This window comes from Ranitomeya imitator, chromosome 6, assembly GCF_032444005.1.
Source record: "Ranitomeya imitator isolate aRanImi1 chromosome 6, aRanImi1.pri, whole genome shotgun sequence".
Lineage (NCBI taxonomy): Eukaryota > Metazoa > Chordata > Amphibia > Anura > Dendrobatidae > Ranitomeya > Ranitomeya imitator.
The window spans coordinates 255,225,814-255,248,674 of NC_091287.1; the positions used below are offsets into that span (position 1 = coordinate 255,225,814).

General features: G+C 37.6%; 1 protein-coding gene across 1 annotated transcript in view; it reads left to right on the forward strand.

Moving 5' to 3' along the window:
- Positions 1-22,861, forward strand: part of SLC6A3 (solute carrier family 6 member 3) — a 192,969-nt gene that overhangs the window by 145,141 nt on the left and 24,967 nt on the right. Inside the window, exons 9-13 of the mRNA XM_069732277.1 lie at positions 55-183; positions 3,196-3,295; positions 4,142-4,242; positions 10,961-11,128; positions 18,059-18,130. Coding sequence (XP_069588378.1) covers positions 55-183; positions 3,196-3,295; positions 4,142-4,242; positions 10,961-11,128; positions 18,059-18,130 — 570 coding nt within the window. The remainder of the gene's footprint in view (positions 1-54; positions 184-3,195; positions 3,296-4,141; positions 4,243-10,960; positions 11,129-18,058; positions 18,131-22,861) is intronic.

The following is a 22,861-nucleotide window of genomic DNA, read 5'->3' on the forward strand; positions in this document are numbered from 1 at the left end:
ATGTCTCTATAAATTGATTATTTAACTAATTTTATTTTTCCTTCGATATTACAGATGGGAGGAATGGAATCAGTGATAACAGGACTCATTGATGAATTCAAGTTCCTACGCAGACATCGAGAGCTTTTTACACTTTTCATTGTTTTCTGTACCTTCTTCATATCCCTCTCCTGTGTGACCAATGTACGTTGTTTCATATCAGGAGATCCTTAGCTAGTAAATACTTCAGTCACTAAAATTCTACAAAATACTAAGATCCTTCCTTTCCAAATTATAGTGCAATATTATAGGTCACTTAAGTGTATGACAATTAGTTTATACTACTTCGTGGGATATTGAAGACATTTTCTTATCTTATTAAATGGGTAAAATTGCAAAGTGTTTGTAAAAACGGTCAACTTTGCTTAATATTAAACAAGCAACTTTATTAAAAATCCTACTCGTTGTGCACAATGAAGTATTTTAAATTCTGTAGCAATAGCTAGTTGCCAATGATGGAGGTCACTTCAGAGGCTTTTAGCTGTTGCTTGCAAAGTTGGAGAGCAGGTAGTTGAGGCAAACTCTCAATCTTCAGTAGTGCATATATCCAAGGCAAACAGGAATTCAGGAGTCAGAGGGGTGGTGCACTTCTTATGATAAGACCTTGAAAACATCTTCCTGGCAAAAATTGTTAAGCAAAAATTCTATTAGTTAAGTCTGCAAGTGAACATTAAATCTAATGGACTCCCATTTTAGGGGTACTCATCTATTAATGAATGGAAAGAGAAATGGTAGATGATGAAATTTTGGTAACAAAAATCAGTAAACAGCCATTCATTACCGGAAAACATATTTCTGGAGTATTATATTTTACTGGTTAAGTCAAATCTGGCAATGTTTACTTTGGTGAATACAATTAGACCTATCCTAATAAAATGTAATAATATCTGGTTACTAAAACAATGATACAAGGTTAGAATCCAGAAACAACAGAAACCAAGTTGATGTAATATGCCTGGTATTGTGGTATTAATTTTTTTAACTGTCCATGTACAGAAATAGTAATGTTTATAAATGAGATAAATGGAAACAAAATCATTTTTTTCTAATCCTGAACAAATGGTTTGTATTTTTTGCTAGAAGGAATCTACAATCAGAAAGAGAACTATTGTCTAAATTTGTATGTTATGTGTTGATATATATATATATATATATATATCAATTTTTTTATACATATTCAGCATTAAAATTAGAAAAACAGAAATCTTGCAATTTTTACAGTGTCAACTGGGCTAAGGGTACCGTCACACAGTGGCATTTTGATCGCTACGACGGCACGATTTGTGACGTTCCAGCGATATATCCGTGACGTTCCAGCGATCTCGCTGTGTCTGACATGCTCCTGCGATCAGGGACCCCGCTGAGAATCGTACGTCGTAGCAGATCGTTTGAAACTTTCTTTAGTCGTCTAGTGTCCAGCTGTGGCGGCATGATCGCATGGTGTAACAAAGGTGTGCACGATATTGTATACGATGTGCGCATAGTAACCAACGGCTTCTACATCGCACATACGTCATGAAATTATCGCTCCAGTGTCCTACATTGCAAAGTGTGACAGCAGTCTACGACGCTGGAGCGATATTGTTACGATGCTGGAGCGTCACGGATCGTACCGTCGTAGCGATCAAAATGCCACTGTGTGACGGTACCCTAACTCTAACTTCCTGCTGTTACAGGAAACAACATATGTACATAGCCACAATATGCAAGATCCAATCCTATCTTTGGTATTGAATAATCTAGTGAGCATATGCAAAGCTCATTGTGAAGGCAGTGGCAACAGGATCAGATGTGATTGCTATTGTGATTGGTAGATTGCATTTTATCAGTTGCTTATAGAGGCATTACCTATCATTGTAATCCTGTCTCTGATAATATAGAGCCTTGTGGAAAACTCTTCTAGAAAGGAAGTATGAGTCCAGTGATTGGTGTGAAAATTCCGGATTACTAATTATGTTTTTTTAATATATAAAAGAATACACATTGTAAAAAAATACATGTAACAAGAAAACCTGATTTAAATTAGGTTATTTTGTAATAAAAGTTTATATTTAAAGGGGCGTCCCCTTGTTCTGTTTACAGGAGTAGGGTGCAATTATCTCCTGAATGATTGACAGCCTAGGTCAGCAGCACGGTTTCATCACTGGCCTGAACTGTGCGTTATCCAATGTTTTTGCAAAAAGGTAAGGATCCAGCTTTAATCCATAAAATCTAAAATTTATTGTTTCATTAAAAGCAGACTGAGTCTAAGAACACAATCAGTATTCGTAGCGTGTCAGGTTTCCTTCCCTTTTACCCAACTCATACCTATGCCTAGGTGCATGTAGTAGTGCCTTTATGTTTTTAATAAAACAATAAATTTTGGATTTTATGGATTTAAGCTTGATCCTTACCTTTTTGCAAATTCTTCTGACTTCTGGCAGAGACGAGATCCCATTGCTTATCACACTGAAACACAAAGCAGTGTTTCTACCAAGGGTGAGCTGATTTTGTTTATCAGATTTTCCACTATCCAATGTTGCCAATTGAGGACAGATTTGGAGCAGTGCATATAAATTTTATAGCAACGACCTGTTAAGTGTTGCACTACTTGCCTAAGAGACCTGAGACTGCAGAAATGGACGAAAACCTAGTCAACGAGCAGTAAACTATAGCATTACAAATCTCTCCATTCTTGAGGATAAAGAGAGTTTTTAATAACAGGTAACGAGCAATGCTGCTTGTTTTTACAACCAATTTGAAATTTCCAGCACTGAAGATATTGAGACAACCCCTTTAAGTCTATCCACAATCTAACAGTTTAAGGAGACATTTTGTGGTATAATAAGGACGAAGAAAGGCATAAAACTCTGTAGCCTCAAAATTAAATCAATTTTACAGAACATGATGTACAATGTAGACTAAGGTCAAGCTCTCCCATATGTTTACATATTGTGTTTTGTCGTAGCAAACTGACAATTACTCAATAACTTTTTGGCAATACCAATGTTTTCTTTTCACAATTTTTCATGAAGACCTAAAAATGTCCGCACTCTTTTACACAATGTGATTTAATGAAGGCACGTTTCACAGGGAACATCAATCTTTTTGTGTCATTTATGAAGATATATAAGTATCTTTCTGTATGTAACAGCCATGTTCTTTTTTTTACATTAGGGTGGAATTTACGTTTTCACTCTACTTGATCATTTTGCAGCAGGTACCTCTATTTTATTTGGAGTACTCATTGAAGCTATTGGAATTGCATGGTTTTATGGTAAGTACTGATCAATAGTGTTTCCTATACAGTATGCACAATTTATTGTCCTAATTATTTTGGTCTTTAGTTTTATCTAAATTAGTCCAAAATTCATTGCTGATCAATTTCATATTATAACTTTATTTCAAGATTGATACACATCTTGAAAATTGTTTTATTTGCTTCACAACCAAAAAGTTAAGGGGGTATTCCCATCTCACAAATTTATGTTAAATTCACAGGATTTCCACAATTGCAGGACCTTCACTTCCTGGGAGGACTCGTGCCAATACTTAGCGCCATTCACAATCTCTATAGCGTTAGATTGCTCATGATGTGAATTAGCAAATGAGAGTCATATAAACAGGATTCTTCTTGCCATATGAAAATGATGCAGTATATTTAATTACTGAGACTGGGGCTACATGGATACATAATGACTTTAGTTGTGACACCTGTCACTCGTCCAAAGTTTGCTAGGTGTCATTGCTACAATGCAGCGCAATTGTCAAGGTCGTCATTCACTCGGAATTGCAATGCAACCTCGGTTGCTCCTCTGGGTCAGGCACCTACAGCGACTGCACCCCCTTTGCTCCCACCAGTAGCCAGGCTACTGGGTTTTGGTAATGTTGTGCTCTATTGGCCTAGAGTGGACATAAAACAATATGGCTCTCAGATGAATAATTATTTTTGTTTTTCAATCCTGACATCCACTCTAACATACACCCGACAAACCAAATGTCTGCCAATTTGCATACCTTTATTTTATCTTTCATACCTAGAATATGACTGTTTTGTTCTTTTTTACTTTATTGCAACAGATTTGTAGAGTTTGGTTATAATGCGTTTGTGTATTTTCAACAGGAGTTAGTCGCTTTAGTGATGATATAAAGGAAATGATTGGATCAAGACCAGGACTGTACTGGAGACTTTGTTGGAAGTTTGTCAGCCCTTGTTTTCTCCTGGTAACTATTATTATATGTCCAAAGTTACAGAATTATCTACCTACCTTCAGTTGAAACTAGAAGTTTACATACACCTTATAAAATGACACATATGCATGTTTTTCTCAGTATCCGACATAAAATCAGAATAAACCTGTCATGATCAGGGTCGGATTTTGCCATGTTTCTCCTGCTCGGGCCTGGTCATGGTGGGGTTAACTATTCCTGCCTCTCTTTGATTTGGGAGTGGCTATTTCTTAGTTCTCTTGCTGGCAGCTTGTGTCAGTGATAGTTTTGGGCTTGCTGGAACTGCTACCTGTGAAACCCTTGTGTTCCTTTTTCCCTTGACCTCCCTTACCTGTTCCTGACCTGTCTCCTGTACCCGACCTAGTTTGACTCTGGTGTGTATCCCCTCCGTTTGTGACTTGGCTAAAACTCTGACTTTGTCTCATGTTTCCAGTTTTTGTTACCACACGTCTGTCTGGCTTTTTGACCTTTTGGCTTACTCTGGCTCCGATCTCTGTCTCACGTCTCTGGTACCTTTGCTCCTGGCTGGTTCGGACCCTCGGTTTGTATTTAGACCACGAGTTCTGTTTTCCCCTTTAAACTATACGGACTTGGCTTGTTTTGACCACTCTCTGTCGCCACCTGGTGGCGCAGTGCAGCTTGCACTGGGCTGCGGTGTGGCCAGTGTGACCTCTTTTTCTGTCACTCACTCTCCTTCATGGAGTCTGCACACACCTGCATTGCTGCAGCGTGACAAAACCTTTCCATTTTAGGTCAATTAGGATTACCGTAATTATAAATATCTGCCAAAGGCATTTTTAATACTTACTGCAAAGTCTAAAGTTTACATACATTTCATTAGTATTTGGTACCATTGCCCTTAAACTGAATGACTTGGGTCAAACATTTGGGATATTCTTCTACAAGCTTCTCACAATAGTTGGTCAGAATTTGGGTCCATTCCTCCTGACAAAACTAGTGTAACTGATTCAGGTTTGTAGGTGGCCTTGCTCACACCTTCCTTTTCAGCTTTGCCCATAAATTTTCAATAGGATTGAGATCATGGCTTTGTGATGACCACTCCAAAACATAGACTTTCTTATCCTCAAGCCACTTTGTTACCATTTTGGCACTATGCTTCGGGTCATTGTCCATTTGGAAGACCCATTTCCGTACAAACTTTAACTTCTTGGCTGATGGGTTAAGATGTTGCTTCAGTATTGCCACATTTTGTGAAGTTCACCAGTCCCTCCTGCAGCAGAAGAACCCCACAACATGGTGCTGCCACCCCCGTGTTTCACAGTTGGGATGGTGTTCTTAGGCTTCCAAGATTCTCCCTTTTTCCTCCAAATGTAACGATGGTTATTATACCCAAAAAGTTCAATTTTAGTTTCATCAGACCACGGGACATGTCTCCAAAATTTAACTTCTTTGTTGGAGTAATGGCTTCTTCCTGGCCGGCCGAGTGGCTGTTCAGCCCAAGTTGATACAGTACTTGTTTCACTGTGGATATTGACACAGTCTTAGCAGCTTCCACCATCATCTTCATAAGGTCTTTTGCTTTTCTCCTTGGGTTGATATCCACATGTCAGACCAAAGCACATTCATCTCTGGTACACAGAACCCATCTCCATCCTGAGCGGTATGATGGCTGGATATTCCCATCTTGTTTGTACTTGCATATAATTGTTTGTACAGATGAAAGAGGCACCTTCATGTATTTATGTATCTTGAAATTGCACCCAAGGATGAGCCAGACTTGTAGAAGTCGACAATTCCCTTCCTGATATCTTGAATGATTTTTTTAGACTTTCCCATGATGCTACAAAAAGAAGCCATGTGTTTCAGGTGTGCATTAAACTGCATCCACAGGTGTGTCTCTAATTAACTTAGATGTTGCCAAAAAACCTATCAGAAGCTTCCAAACACCATCACATGTAAACTTTTGACTTTGTAGTAAGTAATAAAAATATTTTAAAACACTCGCTCTCTCTCATTGTGGCATTTGGCAATTATTAATAAATATGGTAATCCTAATTGACCTAAAACAGAAAAGATTTATTCTGATTTCATATCAGATATTGAGAATAACATGCATATGTGTCTTTTTATATAGTGTGTGTAAACTTCTAGTTTCAACTGTATCTATCTTACCAAGGGTTATGGTGGACTTTATTTGGCTCACATGGCATGGCAATATTTCGGCTCACATGAACCTTTCTCAAACTTGAGAAATTCTAGATAGATAATAGCTGGATAGATAGATATGGGATAGATAGATAGATATGGGATAGATAGACAGATACTGTAGATAGATAGATAGATAGATAGATAGATAGATAGATAGATAGATAGATAGATAGATAGATAGATAGATATGGGATAGATAGACAGATACTGTAGATAGATAGATAGATAGATAGATAGATAGATAGATAGATAGATAGATAGATATGGGATAGATAGACAGATACTGTAGATAGATAGATAGATAGATAGATAGATAGATAGATAGATAGATAGATAGATAGATAGATAGATATGGGATAGATAGACAGATAGATAGATATGGGATAGATAGATAGATTAATAGCTAGATATGGGATATATAGATAGATAGATAGATAGATAGATAGATAGATAGATAGATAGATTAATAGCTAGATGTGGGATAGATAGATAGAGTATAAAAAAGGAACAGCACAACACTTTACTTATCTTCGAGTGCAAGGCACCCAGGTGATCCGTCCAATGATTACACCGATTCACAAGTAATCAAAAAAAGAGGCAGCACTCCATTCCTTCAGTGAAAACGTGGAAGATTTAATCAACCCACATGTCTGGGTGACGTTTCAGCTCCATATGAGTCTTTCTCAAGCAGTGGGTACCTCTACTTAGTACATATTTATGTGTCTCAACAATCATCAATTAATACTTTTTTTAATTTACATTCCATAAAGTGCATTAAAAAAATAAATAATACATTATGCATTGTTTCCCTTGATTAACATAAAGTGTACATGTGCAAAGTGCTTAGTGTTTTTACATTCATTCATATTACTGCTAAACACCAAATTGCTCCTCAGATCATATTTCACAATATGCGGCTGATTGCTATATAGATTATAATATTAGTTATTGCTTATTGTTTACACTTACCCTAAAGAGACTTGTGCATTCATGGAGGAGGCCATACACGATATACAGCGTTCAATAAAACCTATTGCGCATGATCTCAACGCGTCATTACAATGGAATGAATTACTAACCAATGATCAGTCCTGTCTGGCATTTTCTTAATTGTGCACACGCAATCTCGCGTTCCTACGCCATATTTGTTATGGCATCATATCAAAATTCCTTATCTGCGCACACGCAAATGCACACAGTAGCGCCTTTCATTTAGACCATACAAAACTGTATTTTGTCCATATTATGGATTGGATTGTCAACCAGTAATACATCTTATATAGCTCCTTTTTTCTATATGCGCATGTACAAAGACATATTATTGCGCCATGCTTGTTGTAAAGTTATACTGTGACCATTTCTCAACTGCACATGCGCTGAAGCCACTATGGCATTACACTAGAAGCAAATCTTTCATTTGAACTTAAGAAGGCTATATCTATATATACATTTTTTCTGGTGTGGCATTATGACCCCATGCGGAATATTTACGGTACCTAATCCTACCTAATCCTACCCTGATGCACCGGATGACACCTTATCCAGGCTGTCTCCGGGGTCACATAGCGTCCAAATGCTCCAAATGATCCCTCCAGACCAAAGTGTTGCAACTGTGACAAGTTCAACTATAAGGTAGTTTCACCATTGTCCCGAACAGACACCTACACCATCCACAGAAAATTTCAATGTCATATAGAATTATTTTTAAAGATTTTTAATAGTAATTTTTTATCACTTGATTAACAATCCATCCACTCATTAAAGGACAATTTATTTTATCCAAAATAATTATTGCTATCCTTTTTTATCAAATATGTACAGACAAAATATTAAAAAAACAAAACTGTAAAAAACAAACAAAAATAATGGAGAAAGAAAAAATGAAGAAAAAAAGAACATATTATATTATATTGTCTTCGTCCTCCACGATACCACATTCTCCCAGGGTAAGTGTTATCCATGGCCATATATCTGAAAGGCAAAAAAATTAAAAATAATTAAAATTAGGGATACTTCATACCCCCAACTCTAAGTAACATTATTTGTCACCTACATATTGTCAACTATACTCAGTGGGCAAGGTTCACATATTCCCCCTTAAATCACCGTATGTATTTTAAAGTCCACATTTAAACCCCCAGGTTTAAGGGTATTAAGTTCATATATCCACTTAAGCTCCTTCTTTTTAAGTATTTGTTCTCTATCACCCCCTCTTCTCAGAGTTGGAACTCCATCTATTATTTTGCACTTGAGTTCTTTTTCAGAGTGGTTACATTCTACAAAGTGTTTGGGGACTGGGAGGTCCATCCTCTTCTTTCTTATGGTATATCGGTGGTGGATGATCCTCACCTTGAATTCACAGGTCGTCTCACCGATATACCAAAGATTACATGGACACATAAGGAGGTATATTACGTAGTCTGAGTTGCATGTCAAATATTCTTTTATCTCATATATTTTTCCGGTTACTGGGTGCTGAAACGTAGAGCCCGTTTTCATGTGTGTACAATTTACCCAATTTAAACAAGGAAAACATCCCTTTTTCTTTTTACTCGTTAGTGTCAACTGAGTACTTTTCCTCAAAGAGCCAACATCTGATTTGACCAAATAGTCCCCTATGTTCTTGCTCTTCTTATATGCATATAATGGTGGCATTGCAAATTCTTTTATCCCAGGTACACTTTGTTAATCAAAGGAAACAATGCATAATATATTATTTTTTTAATGCACTTTATGTAATGTAAATTTAAAAAAGTATTAATTGATGATTGTTGAGACACATATAAATATGTACTAAGTATAGGAACCCACTGCTTGAGAAAGGCTCGTATGGAGCCGAAACGTCGCCCAGACATGTGGGTTGATTAAATCTTCCACGTTTTCACTGAAGGAATGGAATGCTGCCTTTTTTTGAATAGATAGATGGCTATGGGATAGATACAGTAGATAGATAGATAGATAGATAGATAGATAGATAGATAGACACACAACACATTATACTCACCTATGTAGAAGCCTTTTCCTTCCTGGTTCGTCCAATCAGCTGAGTCAATTACTTATTACTTATATCCTGGAGACGAGTCATTAGTATTTTAAATTTGGAGTGTGACATTCATTGAGCAAAATTTACACTTGATTAGTATAATACATTGTGGTATCATTGGGTTAGGATATTGTAAGCTGATACATTGTGGTATCATTGGGTTAGGATATTGTAAGCTGTACACGGCTGTCTCATATTTTATTTCTCAGACGTTTTACTTTCTTTACCCTATGAATAGTTTTTGAATAGACATTCTTTTTAAATCATGCCTCCTTTTATTAACAGTCATTTTTATAATTATCCTTGACAATTTCTGTTTTGTTCTTCCAATACATAATAGTTTATTTGGACACACCATTATCTAGAAAATGATTTACATGTATTTATTATTTTGTCTGCAAAATAATTGCATAAATGTTCACATTTGTACAGTGACCTTGAAATTAGTTTTATTAGGGTTATTCCAGGTACAAATGCAGCTAGTTATTGTTTGTCTAAAGTAAAAACTGGGCAAGCCGACCTATACTTCTAATTTTCTCAACTATTTTACAATAATCATTCCGTTTCTTTCCAACATTTCTTTTTTCAGCAGGGTATAGATAGAAAATTGACTAATTCACCAAATATTTTAAAGTCTCATTTGGCAGATTTCTATAGGTAAATCTGTCAGTAAGGCCATTTTCACACAGTCCGTTCTCACATCAAAAGATCTGGCCTGACAGCTGGGTCTCCCAACCCATAGCAATATGTGAAACGGTCAACCTGGGTCTTCTGATCAAAGCACATTCTATGTACATACACCATGTAAAACTGACCGCAGTGTATAGAATTATACGGTCATAGGGTTGTATCATTTTACCTGGGAAAAATTGTAAAGTGCAACTTTGCAATTTACTTGCTATAAAAAATTATTTCTGTTCTCAAGAATTGAAGGATTGTTAATTTTATACTTTTTGCTTGATGCCTAATTTACCACCTTGAAGTGGCCAGTCTCTTGGGGCAAAGAGAACCTGTTCCAATGGTGTCGGCCCTCGCGTTCCCAAAGCTCTCGTGCAGTTGTTATGACACATGAGCCCTGCGCCCAATCAGCACTGGCGTCATTGTCCGCGCCTTTGGATGTCAAGAGGAAGTGAGCTTCTCTCACTTCCTGTTAATTGCATACACATCTGAAGGTGGGTTCAGTGACGCCAGTGCTGATTGGGCGCAGTGCTCATGTGCCATAACAACCGCATGTGAGACCCGGGAACGCGATTGCTGACACTGCCAGGAGCTGAGTATAAGTATTTTTATTTTCACAAGGGCAAACATTCAGATCGAGAAGGGATTGTCATAGTAGTGAACAACTCCTTTAAGTGTTTAGATCACACTTGAAAATTTATACAGATCTGCCAAAAACATTGTTGGCTGTGTAAGTCCATCTAAACAGCTCTAGGTATATACTACCTATCTATTTATTTTTCAATTTATTGTAATAATAATGATAATTTGCTTTTTTCGCAGTTTGTGGTTGTTGTTAGCATTGTCACCTATAAGTCTCCAAAATATGGAAACTATACATTCCCAGAATGGGCAAATGTGATTGGATGGTTACTTGCGGTTTCATCTATGGCAATGGTACCAATTTATGCTATATATAAATTTTGTTCTCTTCCTGGATCATTTCGAGATGTAAGTAACAATATATGGTGTGTGCATTACCTATGTATTGATTTTATGTATATATGTATATATATTATATATATGTAGATATACTCTATATACAGTATGTGCTTCTACGTACTCACACACACTCTAACATAAATTTGCAACACCAAGAAGGAAAAGACATACACTTATGAAAGTCAGAAGATCAATAGTTAGTGATAATGCTAGTGATATGCAAATGATGAAAAAAAATTAAACAAAATTTTCCAAACATTTTGATTTATTCAGTATGAGTGAAACACCCAGACATACAGTCACTTACACGCCTTGGCATGCCATCAGTTAAGATTATTATGGCTGACTGAGGAGTGTTCTGCTATTCTGAATGCACTTGGGCAGGCAAATATTAACCCTTTCACGCCATCTCCATTTTCCATTTTTTCGTTTGTGTTTTTTCCTCCTCTTCTTCCAAGATCCATACCTTTCTTATTTTTCCATGAATATAGCTGTATGAGGACTTGCACTTTTGAATAACCCCATTCAGTTTACCACATAATGTACTGAAAATGAGAAAAAATTCCAAGTGCATTGAAACATCAAAAAAGTGCAATTTCACAATTGTTTTTTTTTCTTTTTATTTACCCTGTATACTATATGGTAAAACTGACCTGGCAGTATGATTCTCCAAGTCAGTATGAGTAAGTACATAATAAACATTATTTTTTTTTTTTTACTTAAATTGTGAAAATTTTGGGGGGGAAATTTGTAAGAATTTTTTCTTTTGCTTTTGTCTACATTTTTCAAGAATAAATACCAGCAAAGTTGAGTCAAAGCCCAATTTCTCTCTCCTTAAACAGTAAACAGCACAGAGAAAAAATAATAAAATATAACTTTTAATAATATATTTCTTAAAACTACCCCAACAAACAAAAATAATGTGATATAGTGCACGTTAAAATTACACTCAATCAATTACAACGTCCATCCGGACAGACATATCATAGGGATGTAAAAACTCTCATAAACCAGAGTCCCTAAAAATACATATGACAAACCAATTCTGATTAGATAGAGTGCCCAATCAAAAAAAGGTTAGTAGGTAGACCGTGTGCTCATAAATCCCGGCATCATACCCGATGCTCTTGTTAAAAAGGGATATCAACACAGTCTATATGTGGATTCCTTAGCCTGGTTGCATATGTAAACACCAACACAAATAAATCAGGAAAAAAGGGAGGATCTCACCCATCAGTCGAGCAGGTACCAGTCATCTCCTCTTAATTCCCAGACAACCAGGTTTCCATGGAGGGAGTGGATCACATATAGACCTAATATGCCCTGTATAGGCTAGAATGGCCCTGATCCCCAAACTCCCGCCCTTACAAGGGCAGTCCACATCTGACCCTTATACTCATAGCCCTATTTGTCCCTGTACAACCCGACGCGTTTCGTCTTCACCACGACTCCTCAGGGGAACTGTACTCTCTAATAGGGAACAAAAGTTCTTACATGGGGGACTAGGGTTCAGTCCTGATACTACTTGGGCTAAATGTGGTACCACATTTAGCCCAAGTAGTATCAGGACTGAACCCTAGTCCCCCATGTAAGAACGGTATCTACGGTATCCCGGTATGATGCCGGGATTTATGAGCACACGGTCTACCTACTAACCTTTTTTTGATTGGGCACTCTATCTAATCAGAATTGGTTTGTCATATGTATTTTTAGGGACTCTGGTTTATGAGAGTTTTTACATCCCTATGATATGTCTGTCCGGATGGACGTTGTAATTGATTGAGTGTAATTTTAACGTGCACTATATCACATTATTTTTGTTTGTTGGGGTAGTTTTAAGAAATATATTATTAAAAGTTATATTTTATTATTTTTTCTCTGTGCTGTTTACTACATTTTTCAAGACCAATAGCATTTTCATTTTTTGTGATATAGGGCTGTGTGAGGGCTTATTTTTTGCGCCCTGAGCTTTTTTTTTAAATTATACAATTTTTCCTGATACCATTTGGGTGTAGATACAATGTTTTTATTTCCTCTTTTTGCATTTTAATGCAATGTTGTCGAAGTAAAAAATGAGTAATTCTGGCGTTTTGATTTTTCTCATTATCTGATTAATGATAGATCCAACTTTTATGAATGCAGCAATACCAAATATGTGTCTTTTGTTTTTTTTCATTTTTTTATTTTTAATGGGATGAAATGGAGGTGATTTGAATATTTGTGTTTTTTAATTTTTTGTCATATATTTAAAAACTCTTTTCTCACTTTTTTAAGTCATTTAGGGGACTTGAATTGTATTTTTTTTCAATTGTATTGATTTCACTCGGAGTTGGGCAGGAGTCCCCATAATGCCTTGCAGCTGCCCAAATAAATAGAGCTGGTCTATCTTCGCCTGTATTAAAGTAGCTTCAGGAAATGCAGAAGTCATTTTGTCGTGAATCTGGATAGTGAAGGGATGTCATAACTCACAGGTTAGCTATAGATATAGTAAGAGAAATTCTGACAAAGTGTTTTAAAGCATAGCAGTAAGGAGGAATATTAATGTGTGACGGTCAGAGATAGGGTTGAGCGACTTTTACTTTTTTAGGGTCGAGTTGGGTTTCGCGAAACCCGACTATCTCAAAAGTCGAGTCGAGTGAAATCGGCCGATTACGGCGAAAAGTCGGGGATCGACCGAAACACGAAACCCAATGCAAAGTCAATGGGAATTTTTTTCTACTTTTTTTTTCTCTCTCTCTCTCTTTCTCTCTCTCTCTCTCTTCTCCGTCCCTGAACAGAAAAGCTGGTGTTACACATTGCAAATCGCTACAGCGCACAAGCAACAAGATGACGATAGGCGTCCACGCCCCTAAGACCTATGTCATCACTCTGCCCATGCTCCTTCATTAGCTGAAAAAAATGGCGCCAAGCGCGTCATACGAAACGCGACTTTGGCGCGAAAGTCGCGTACCGCATGGTCGACCCCACACAGGGATCGGGTCGGGTTTCCTGAGACCCGACTTTGCCAAAAGTCGGCGAATTTTGAAATTGAACGATCTGTTTCGCTCAACCCTAGTCAGAGAATAATACAGATTTAACAGATATGGAGAAACATAGAAGAGGAGATCAAGCCTGTCGGGCAGGGTCAGAATGGACTACATAGCATCTGGCGCTGCTTGTGTGATCTGCTACTATTCAATGAAATGTTTCAATTTTTTGCATTCATGCAAAAGCAAGCCACAAATATTACACTTGATCACAAAGTGTGCGTGTATCAAACAGTTCCTCTTTTTGCACACCTGTTTTAATAGACTAATTTGATATATATGCATGCATAACAATACTGCTGCCAGACGGCTGTTATTGCTGTTATTTTTTTGGATTTTATCTAGCATTTCTTGGCAGATTCTTTTTTGGAAAGGATGAATAGTGTTACAAATGTATAAAAGAGAAGGTAAACAATACAGTAATTTAATTGTGACTATCTGCCTCACAAAGTGTGTGTGTCATAAACAGTACAAAATTTTGCATTTGTCACTCATTTTCTGCAAAAAAAAAAAGGGAAGAAGCCAGCACTGCTTATGGTCAGAACGCAATAACTGAAGTGCAATTGCACATAAATTCTAACTGTATTTCAAATATGAGACATTTAGCAAACAATTGATCAATTCTTTGAGCTACCCCGCCACTTCACGGCAATCTCATAATGGGGCAGTCCTAATCTTCGTATTTTATTTACGTTGTGCCATTATGGCTTCCTGAATGAACTCATTTTCTGGACATGGGTAATAATTTAAAAAAATGCAAAAAAAGTAAAAAAAAAATGTCACATACAGTTGTGTGAAAAAGTGTTTGCCTGCATCCTGGTTTCCCATTCCGTTGCATGTTTGTCACACTTAAATGTTCCAGATCATCAAACAATTTTAAATGTAAGACAAAGATAACACAAGTACTCCCTTTTGTGTGGATTCTGATTTGTTGAAAAAAATGAAACATTTCTGCAAACTTATAACACCATAATAAAATGATGTTTTAAAAATAACATATGAGAAATGTATTTTTATGTAGCAAATTCACTTGCTTATATAGCGCCATTAATTCCACAGTGCTTTACTAAACATCACCGCTATTGAAAAACTATTTTGGGCATGAAAACTCAAAGTTTGAAAACTGCTAATTTTTCAACACTTTTGCCAACTTTCTGCAATTTTTAAAAATGAATGCAAATCTTATTGACCTAAATGTACCAAGGTAATGAATCACAAAGTGTCATAAAAAAAAATCTCATAATCACAAGGTTTGAAGAAGCATTCTAGAGTTGTTGCTACATAAAGTGACACAGAATTGAAAAATGGAGCTTTGTCAGGAAAGTGAAAACAGGCTCCGTTTATACATAGCCATTTATATTTCCAGGTGACTTTGACATTACTAAGGCTGTGATTGCCTTAACCCCTTCATGACGTTGGGATTTTTCGTTTTTCCGTGTTCGTTTTTCACTCCCCTCCTTCCCAGAGCCATAACTTTTTTATTTTTCCATCAATATGGCCATGTGAGGGCTTATTTTTTTGCGGGACGAGTTGTACTTTTGAACGACATCATTGGTTTTAGCATGTCGTGTACTAGAAAACGGGAAAAAAATTCCAAGTGCGGTGAAATTGCAAAAAAAGTGCAGTCCCACACTTGTTTTTTGTTTGGCTTTTTTGCTAGGTTCACTTAATGCTAAAACTAACCTAACATTATGATTCTCCAGGTCACTACGACCACTATGATTCTCCAAGTCATAGACACCTAACATGACTAGGTTATTTTTTACCTAAGTGGTGAAAAAAAATTCCAAACTTTGCTAAAAAAAAAAAAAAAGATTTGCGCCATCTTCTGATACTCGTAGGGTCTCCATTTTTCATGATCTGGGGTCGGTTGAGGGCTTATTTTTTGCGTGCTGAGATGACGTTGTTAATGATAGCATTTTGGTGCAGATACGTTCTTTTGATCACCCGTTATTGCATTTTAATGCAATGTCGCGGCGACCAAAAAAACGTAATTCTGGCGTTTCGAATTTTTTTCTCGCTACGCCATTTAGCGATCAGGTTAATGCTTTTTTTAATTGATAGATCGGGCGATTCTGAACGCGGTGATACCAAATATGTGTAGATTTGATTCTTTTTTTTTATTGATTTATTTTGATTGGGGCGAAAGGGGGGTGATTTAAACTTTTATATATTTTTTATTTTTTTCACTTTTTTTTTCACTTTTTTTTTAAACTTTTGCCATGCTTCAATAGCCTCCATGGGAGGCTAGAAGCAGGCACAGCACGATCGGCTCTGCTACATAGCAGCGATCTGCTGTTCGCTGCTATGTAGCAGAAAATCAGGTGTGCTGTGAGCGCCGACCACAGGGTGGCGCTCACAGATACTGGCGATCAGTAACCATAGAGGTCTCAAGAACCTCTATGGTTACAATGGAGAAGTATCGTTGACCTCCGATCATATGACGGGGGTCGGCGATGTCGTCATTTCCGGCCGCCCGGCCGGATGCGGTAATTAAATGCCGCTGTCTGCGTTTGACAGCGGCATTTAACTAGTTAATAGGTGCGGGCAGATCGCGATTCTGCCCGCGCCTTTTACGGGCACATTCTAAACAGCCGACATGTCCCGGCTTTGATGCGGGCTCACCGCCGGAGCCCGCATCAAAGAGGGACTTCTGACCTCGGACGTACTATCCCGTCCGAGGTCAGAAAGGGGTTAAAGAGCTAAAAAGTGGTTGGATATAATCCTAAGAGACCTCAAAGTGTTACACACATTTTCCAGGGCAAAGATCCACATATTTTTGCTAATAATCTATTTAAAAATTGGTTTGCTAAAAATTTGGCTAGAGGCATTAAAAGATATGAAATAACCACTGACCTAATGAATCTCCTGTGGCTCAATTGCCACCATGGTAGAGCTCTCCACTTATATCTATTTACCTCTCCGCAACAGTCATATGTTGCCTACCCACATGACCGCTGCAGCCAATCACTGACATCAGCTGTGATACGTAGATGGAACATATGGTTTCATAGATCTCAAAAAAGTTATGGTATAGAAGATTTGTTCATCTGCATAGCTAAGGTAGACCTAAATCGATGCATTTCAATTTTAGTAATTTCTCTGTGTTTCTCAAACATATCTTGAAAATTTTCTGATGCACAATTTCTGCTGGAATAACCTTTTGATGACTATTTTATGTCCAATTTAGTTTAATACAATGTACAGAAGTTTCTGTGTAAAATGTAATTCTTTGAAAAATTGTTAAGAAATATATAATTTCGTTTTTGTGAGATACAACTTATCAGACATTTGAGCAGTGCTTATACAGCTCTGGTAAAAATTAAGAGACCACCACATCAAAACCCTATCATGGGCAGCCCAATCTCCAGACCTGAACCCCATTGAAAACCTCTGGAATGTAATCAAGAGGATGATGTTTAGTCACAAGCCATCAAACACAGAAGAACTGCTTACATTTCTGCGCCAGAAGCAGTGTGAAAGACTGGTGGAAAGCATGCCAAGATGCATGAAAGCTGTGATTAAAAATCATGGTTATTCCACAAAATATTGATTTCTGAACTCTTCCTGAGTTAAAACATTAGTATTGTTGTTTCTAAATGATTATAAACTTGTTTTCTTTGCATTATTTGGGGTCTGAAAGCACTGTTTTTTTTTTATTTTGACCATTTTTATTTGTCAGAAAAAAAATACAAAATTTATTGCTTGGAAATTCGGAGACATGTTGTCAGAAGTTTATAGAATTAAAGAACAATTTACATTTTACTCAAAAATATACCTATATATAAAGAGAAAAATCGGACAAACTGAACATTTTGCAGTGGTCTCTTAATTTTTGCCAGAGCTGTACATATGTATGTTGTATGTGTATTATGTAATGCAAAGCATAATGTGTATTTTTATTTTACTTCAGAAATTTGCTTACGCTATAACTCCCGAAAAGGAATATGATCTAATAGAAAGTGGAGAAGTGCGTCAGTTTACTGTAAGTGTTTTAATATACCTTATTAGAGACTTTGGTTTTAAAGCATAAAAGAGATAAAAGCATGTGTAACTCCTTCTTAACATTAGATGTCCTGGTTTCTCTAGGGGATTATGCTGGCATAAGAGCTTGTGCTTTTCACAATCTTTGATGGAACTCTGTTTAACTATCAGCTGAGGTCCTGCGGGTACAGCCTATTTAACCCTCTAGATGTCTTCTCACCCCATCGGCATTCTCCTGTGACAGGATCATGGGGTGCCGATACTTGAAAGTGCCAGTGGAGGTCAAAGAATAACCTCCAGGTCTACTAGGTGCGGCCTAAACAGGGCCTAAGAGGCCTCCAGTCAGTGCAATGTTGGGTTCACACAAGTGAATAAAAAATCATTGAAAAGCTTGGATGATTTTTTGCTCCTTTATTTCTTCTAAAATCTTAACAAAAAAAACAGCTTTTTCCAGTCATGATGCTTACAAAAAGTAGACATATTATACACATTATTTATTCATTATTTTGCATGGTATGACTATCTGTTTCATGGGCATAAAGCGTAAAGTTTAAACATTAAGAATTTTTAATACGTTTTAGGAAATTTTAGATATTTTCATGAATAAAACACAAATTATATCTACCTCAATATACCATGATCATAAAGTACAATGTGTCATGAAAACATTTTCAGAATCACTGGCATATATAAAAGCATTCCAAAGTTATTGCCTCATAGTTATTTATCAGATTTGAAAAATTTGGCCTGATCAAGGAGGTGAAAAATGACTACTTTGGTGGGAATAAGTTAAATATAGACTGTCACCCCAAAAACTAAGTTTTAACTAATCAGATGATATAAAAGACCATCATATAAGAGACTTGGCTCTATAGAAAAAAAAAGTTTTTAGCCATTTTCTGCAACCAATAACTATTTATTATTTTTTTAATTTACATTAATTGAGCCATGTGAGGAGGGCTTGATTTTTTGAGGGATGAGGTGATTTTTTTTTCACTATTTTTGCCCTTTTTTTCTCAGTCTCCTTAAGGGACTTAATTTGCTATTCTCTAATCGTTGTTCTTTATACCACAGTACTGTTGTATTGCTGCATGTAGAAAAGTCCATGACATCCTATGGCAGGTGAAGGGGCCATGGCAGCCATTAGCAACCTGTAATAACATCTCTGATGGGGCCATTTGGCACATGAAATTGCACATCGTCTGTACAGCGCCTTAAATGGTACTCTCAGAGATTGAGGGTATAATTTAAGAGGTTAACAGCTCAGCTCTGATTGCTGCTGTTAGAGACAGATGTTGGCTGTGTAACGCAGCCAGCATCTAGCAGGTCTGATTTAGGCTGAGCTCCTGAACTCTCACAATTAACATGCTCCACAAATGTATGCAGATTTTGGTAAGGGGTCAAAAAGTGTTTTCACCCTTTGTAAATGTAAAGCAGCTTAGTTGCAAAACTTGTGTTGTTAAACCAAATCACTAGTTATTGCGATATTTCACAGCTATAACTAAAACAGCCCTGGATATAGCATTTATTTAACATTCTATCAATATATTGCAGGGATTGCATGCTCTCGGGTAGCCACTTGTATAGCACATGCTTTATATAAAAAAGCATGTAGTTTATTGTCCATCACAAACTTTACGGCTCCAAAATAAAAACAGCCTTCCTTCAGTATCAACAAATAACATAAACCATCCTTTTCTTCAGCTAGAATGAAACAACATAAATGTAGCAGCCTCAGCAGTCTTTGTATTTCCAAAAAGCAGTTCACACTTGTATTAAACGTGTTCACCAAACAAACACCTCTCTGTTTGGCTCTAGCAAATCCCCTCTTGGCAGAGCAGACTAAATAGCAGCTCTGTCTTTCTCCAGACTCAACACACTCCATTCTGCAGAGTTAACCCAGCTGCTATTACAAAGCCTGTAAACCTAGGATTGGATCACAGGATCAACTTTTCCCAGCCAGGTTCTTTTTGTAAGTCCAAAAAAAACAGAACCCAAAATCCAGTCACATTAAGTCCTCTTGCCAACCTTGTGTTACTGGCACAGCTTACATTACCGACACATATCTACCATCCAAAACTTGACCTATTGCTTTCCTACAATATATAACTTTTTTCCAATCTGGGGTTACTGGATCCCCATTCACATAAGTGGATAATCCAAAGATGTGATGCTCCTAGTAATCAGACACTTATCACTGATCCACAGGAAGTTTTTATTGTCGGGACACCCCTTTATTGTACACCACATATTTTGTTATCCATGATAGATGTACCATTGTATATTAATAATCATTATCAACAGTAATAGAGAAACTAATATATGTTGGATACCTGAAGCATAAAGTACATTTTCAGTGTAACAGGTATGGTACAATCAATGCTTACTACATCTGTGAAGGAAAAAAAGGGGTTGATGGAAGAAATTTCATTACAGTAAATGATCAACTTTGCACTGCATAGTGTAGGATACTAGTTGTAGAATTGATCTTCTATGCTCTCCACAAAAATAAATACAAAATGACGTGCTCAAAAAATACCAAAATAGGAGGACCATAAGGTAACCAAAGAAAATGTAGGGACAAACAAAATCCTCCAGAGTGGATTCTCATAGAAAATAATTTTATTAAACTACACAATTTGAATTAAAAACCATTAAAAATTGGAAATGCAACTCAACCACAAAAATGATGAGAAAAAGCACAAACACTGTACATGATAATGGTATGGTACATAAAGTGCAACAATACAAATTATGCAGAATAGCGAACATCAAGTAATAATCCAACAGACAGTTTAAAGAGAGATAGAACAATTTGACACTATAAATGGAGTAAAGGTGAGTATAATATCATCAATACTAGTCATAGAAATAATATGGCCGTTCAAGAATATGGTGTGAAGATTAGGAAAAGTGCATAATGCAGACAATTTTCAATGAATTATATAGAGAGGGATAAATCAATCCAGTATCTAATTGCACATCAAATCTGTCCGTTTTTCATCTGAAGGCTAAGAATATAAAGGTTTTTTTTATTTTAATTATTGAAGCAGTGTAGTAGGATCAGTGAGATCTAAAGCCTTCAAAGGAAAAACAGAGCATAATGTGCACACCATGACCTGAAATGGTTAAATAGACCGCAGTAGCAGCAACTGAAAGTATCAAAGAAAATTAAGATACAACCTGTCTGAAGTCACGTACCAGTGTACTCCTTAACGCGCTTTCGATATTCAATCTTCCTCAGAAGGGGTGCATATGCAGGGCCGGACTGGCCATCGAGGGCCGGTGGCAGTAGTGGGCTGCAGCGCGCCGACTCACCCCTGTTATGAACTGGTGGTTTAGAACCACAATGGACCTGGTGGTTAAGAGCACACAAAATGACCTGATAGTTACTAATAACATAGGACGAGCTCTGAGACGTGGGAACTCTGCTGACCGCAATCCCTAATCCTATCATACCACACTAGAAGTAGCCGTGGAGCGCTCCTGACCAGACCTAGGCGCCTCGGCACAGCCTAAGAAACTAGCTAGCCCTGAAGATAGAAAAATAAGCCTACCTTGCCTCAGAGAAATTCCCCAAAGGAAAAGGCAGCCCCCCACATATAATGACTGTGAGTAAGATGAAAATACAAACACAGAGATGAAATAGATTTTAGCAAAGTGAGGCCCGACTTACTGAATAGACCGAGGATAGGAAAGATAGCTTTGCGGTCAGCACAAAAACCTACAAACAACCACGCAGAGGGCGCAAAAAGACCCTCCGCACCGACTAACGGTACGGAGGTGCTCCCTCTGCGTCCCAGATATTCCAGCAAGCAAGACAAACCAAAATAGCAAGCTGGACAGAAAAAATAGCAAACAAAAGAAACACAAGCAGAACTTAGCTTATGCAGGGAAGACAGGCCACAAGAACGATCCAGGAGAGAGCAAGACCAATACTGGAACATTGACTGGAGGCAAGGAACAAAGAACTAGGTGGAGTTAAATAGAGCAGCACCTAACGACTTAACCTCGTTACCTGAGGAAGGAAACTCAGAAGCCGCAGCCCCACTCACATCCACCAGAGGAAGCTCATGGACAGAACCAGCCGAAGTACCACTCATGACCACAGGAGGGAGCTTGACCACAGAATTCACAACACACCCCCCTACCAGCACCGCCGCATTCAACTAAACCGGTGTCTATGACGCCAGTACAGTTGAATGCAATAATGGAGGAGAGTTCATCTGCTGACGCTCTCCGATCATTCTCCACTCTGCCTCTGACACTTTGGGTCATGACATCAACATGGGTTATGACATCATCGCGCACTCACTGTGTCCTAGGCAGTGCAGCGGCAGCCGCCGAGACAGGAGCAGGGAGCAACGTGAGCACGAGGAGAGGTGAGGAGTGTGGTTTTCTTACTGGACTGTGGGGCCATTCTCAGGGGGGAGGAGAGATGCGGGCTGTGCTGTATACTACTATGTGGGCTGTGCTGTATACTACTGTGTGGGCTGTGCTATATACTACTGTGTGGGCTGTGCTATATACTACTACGTGGGCTGTGCTATATACTACTATGTTGGCTGTGCTATATACTACTGTGTGGGCTGTGCTGTATACTACTACGTGGGCTGTGCTGTATACTACTACGTGGGCTGTGCTGTATACTGCTACGTTGGCTGTGCTGTATACTGCTACATGGGCTGTGCTGTATACTGCTATGTGGGCTGTGCTGTATACAGCTATGTGG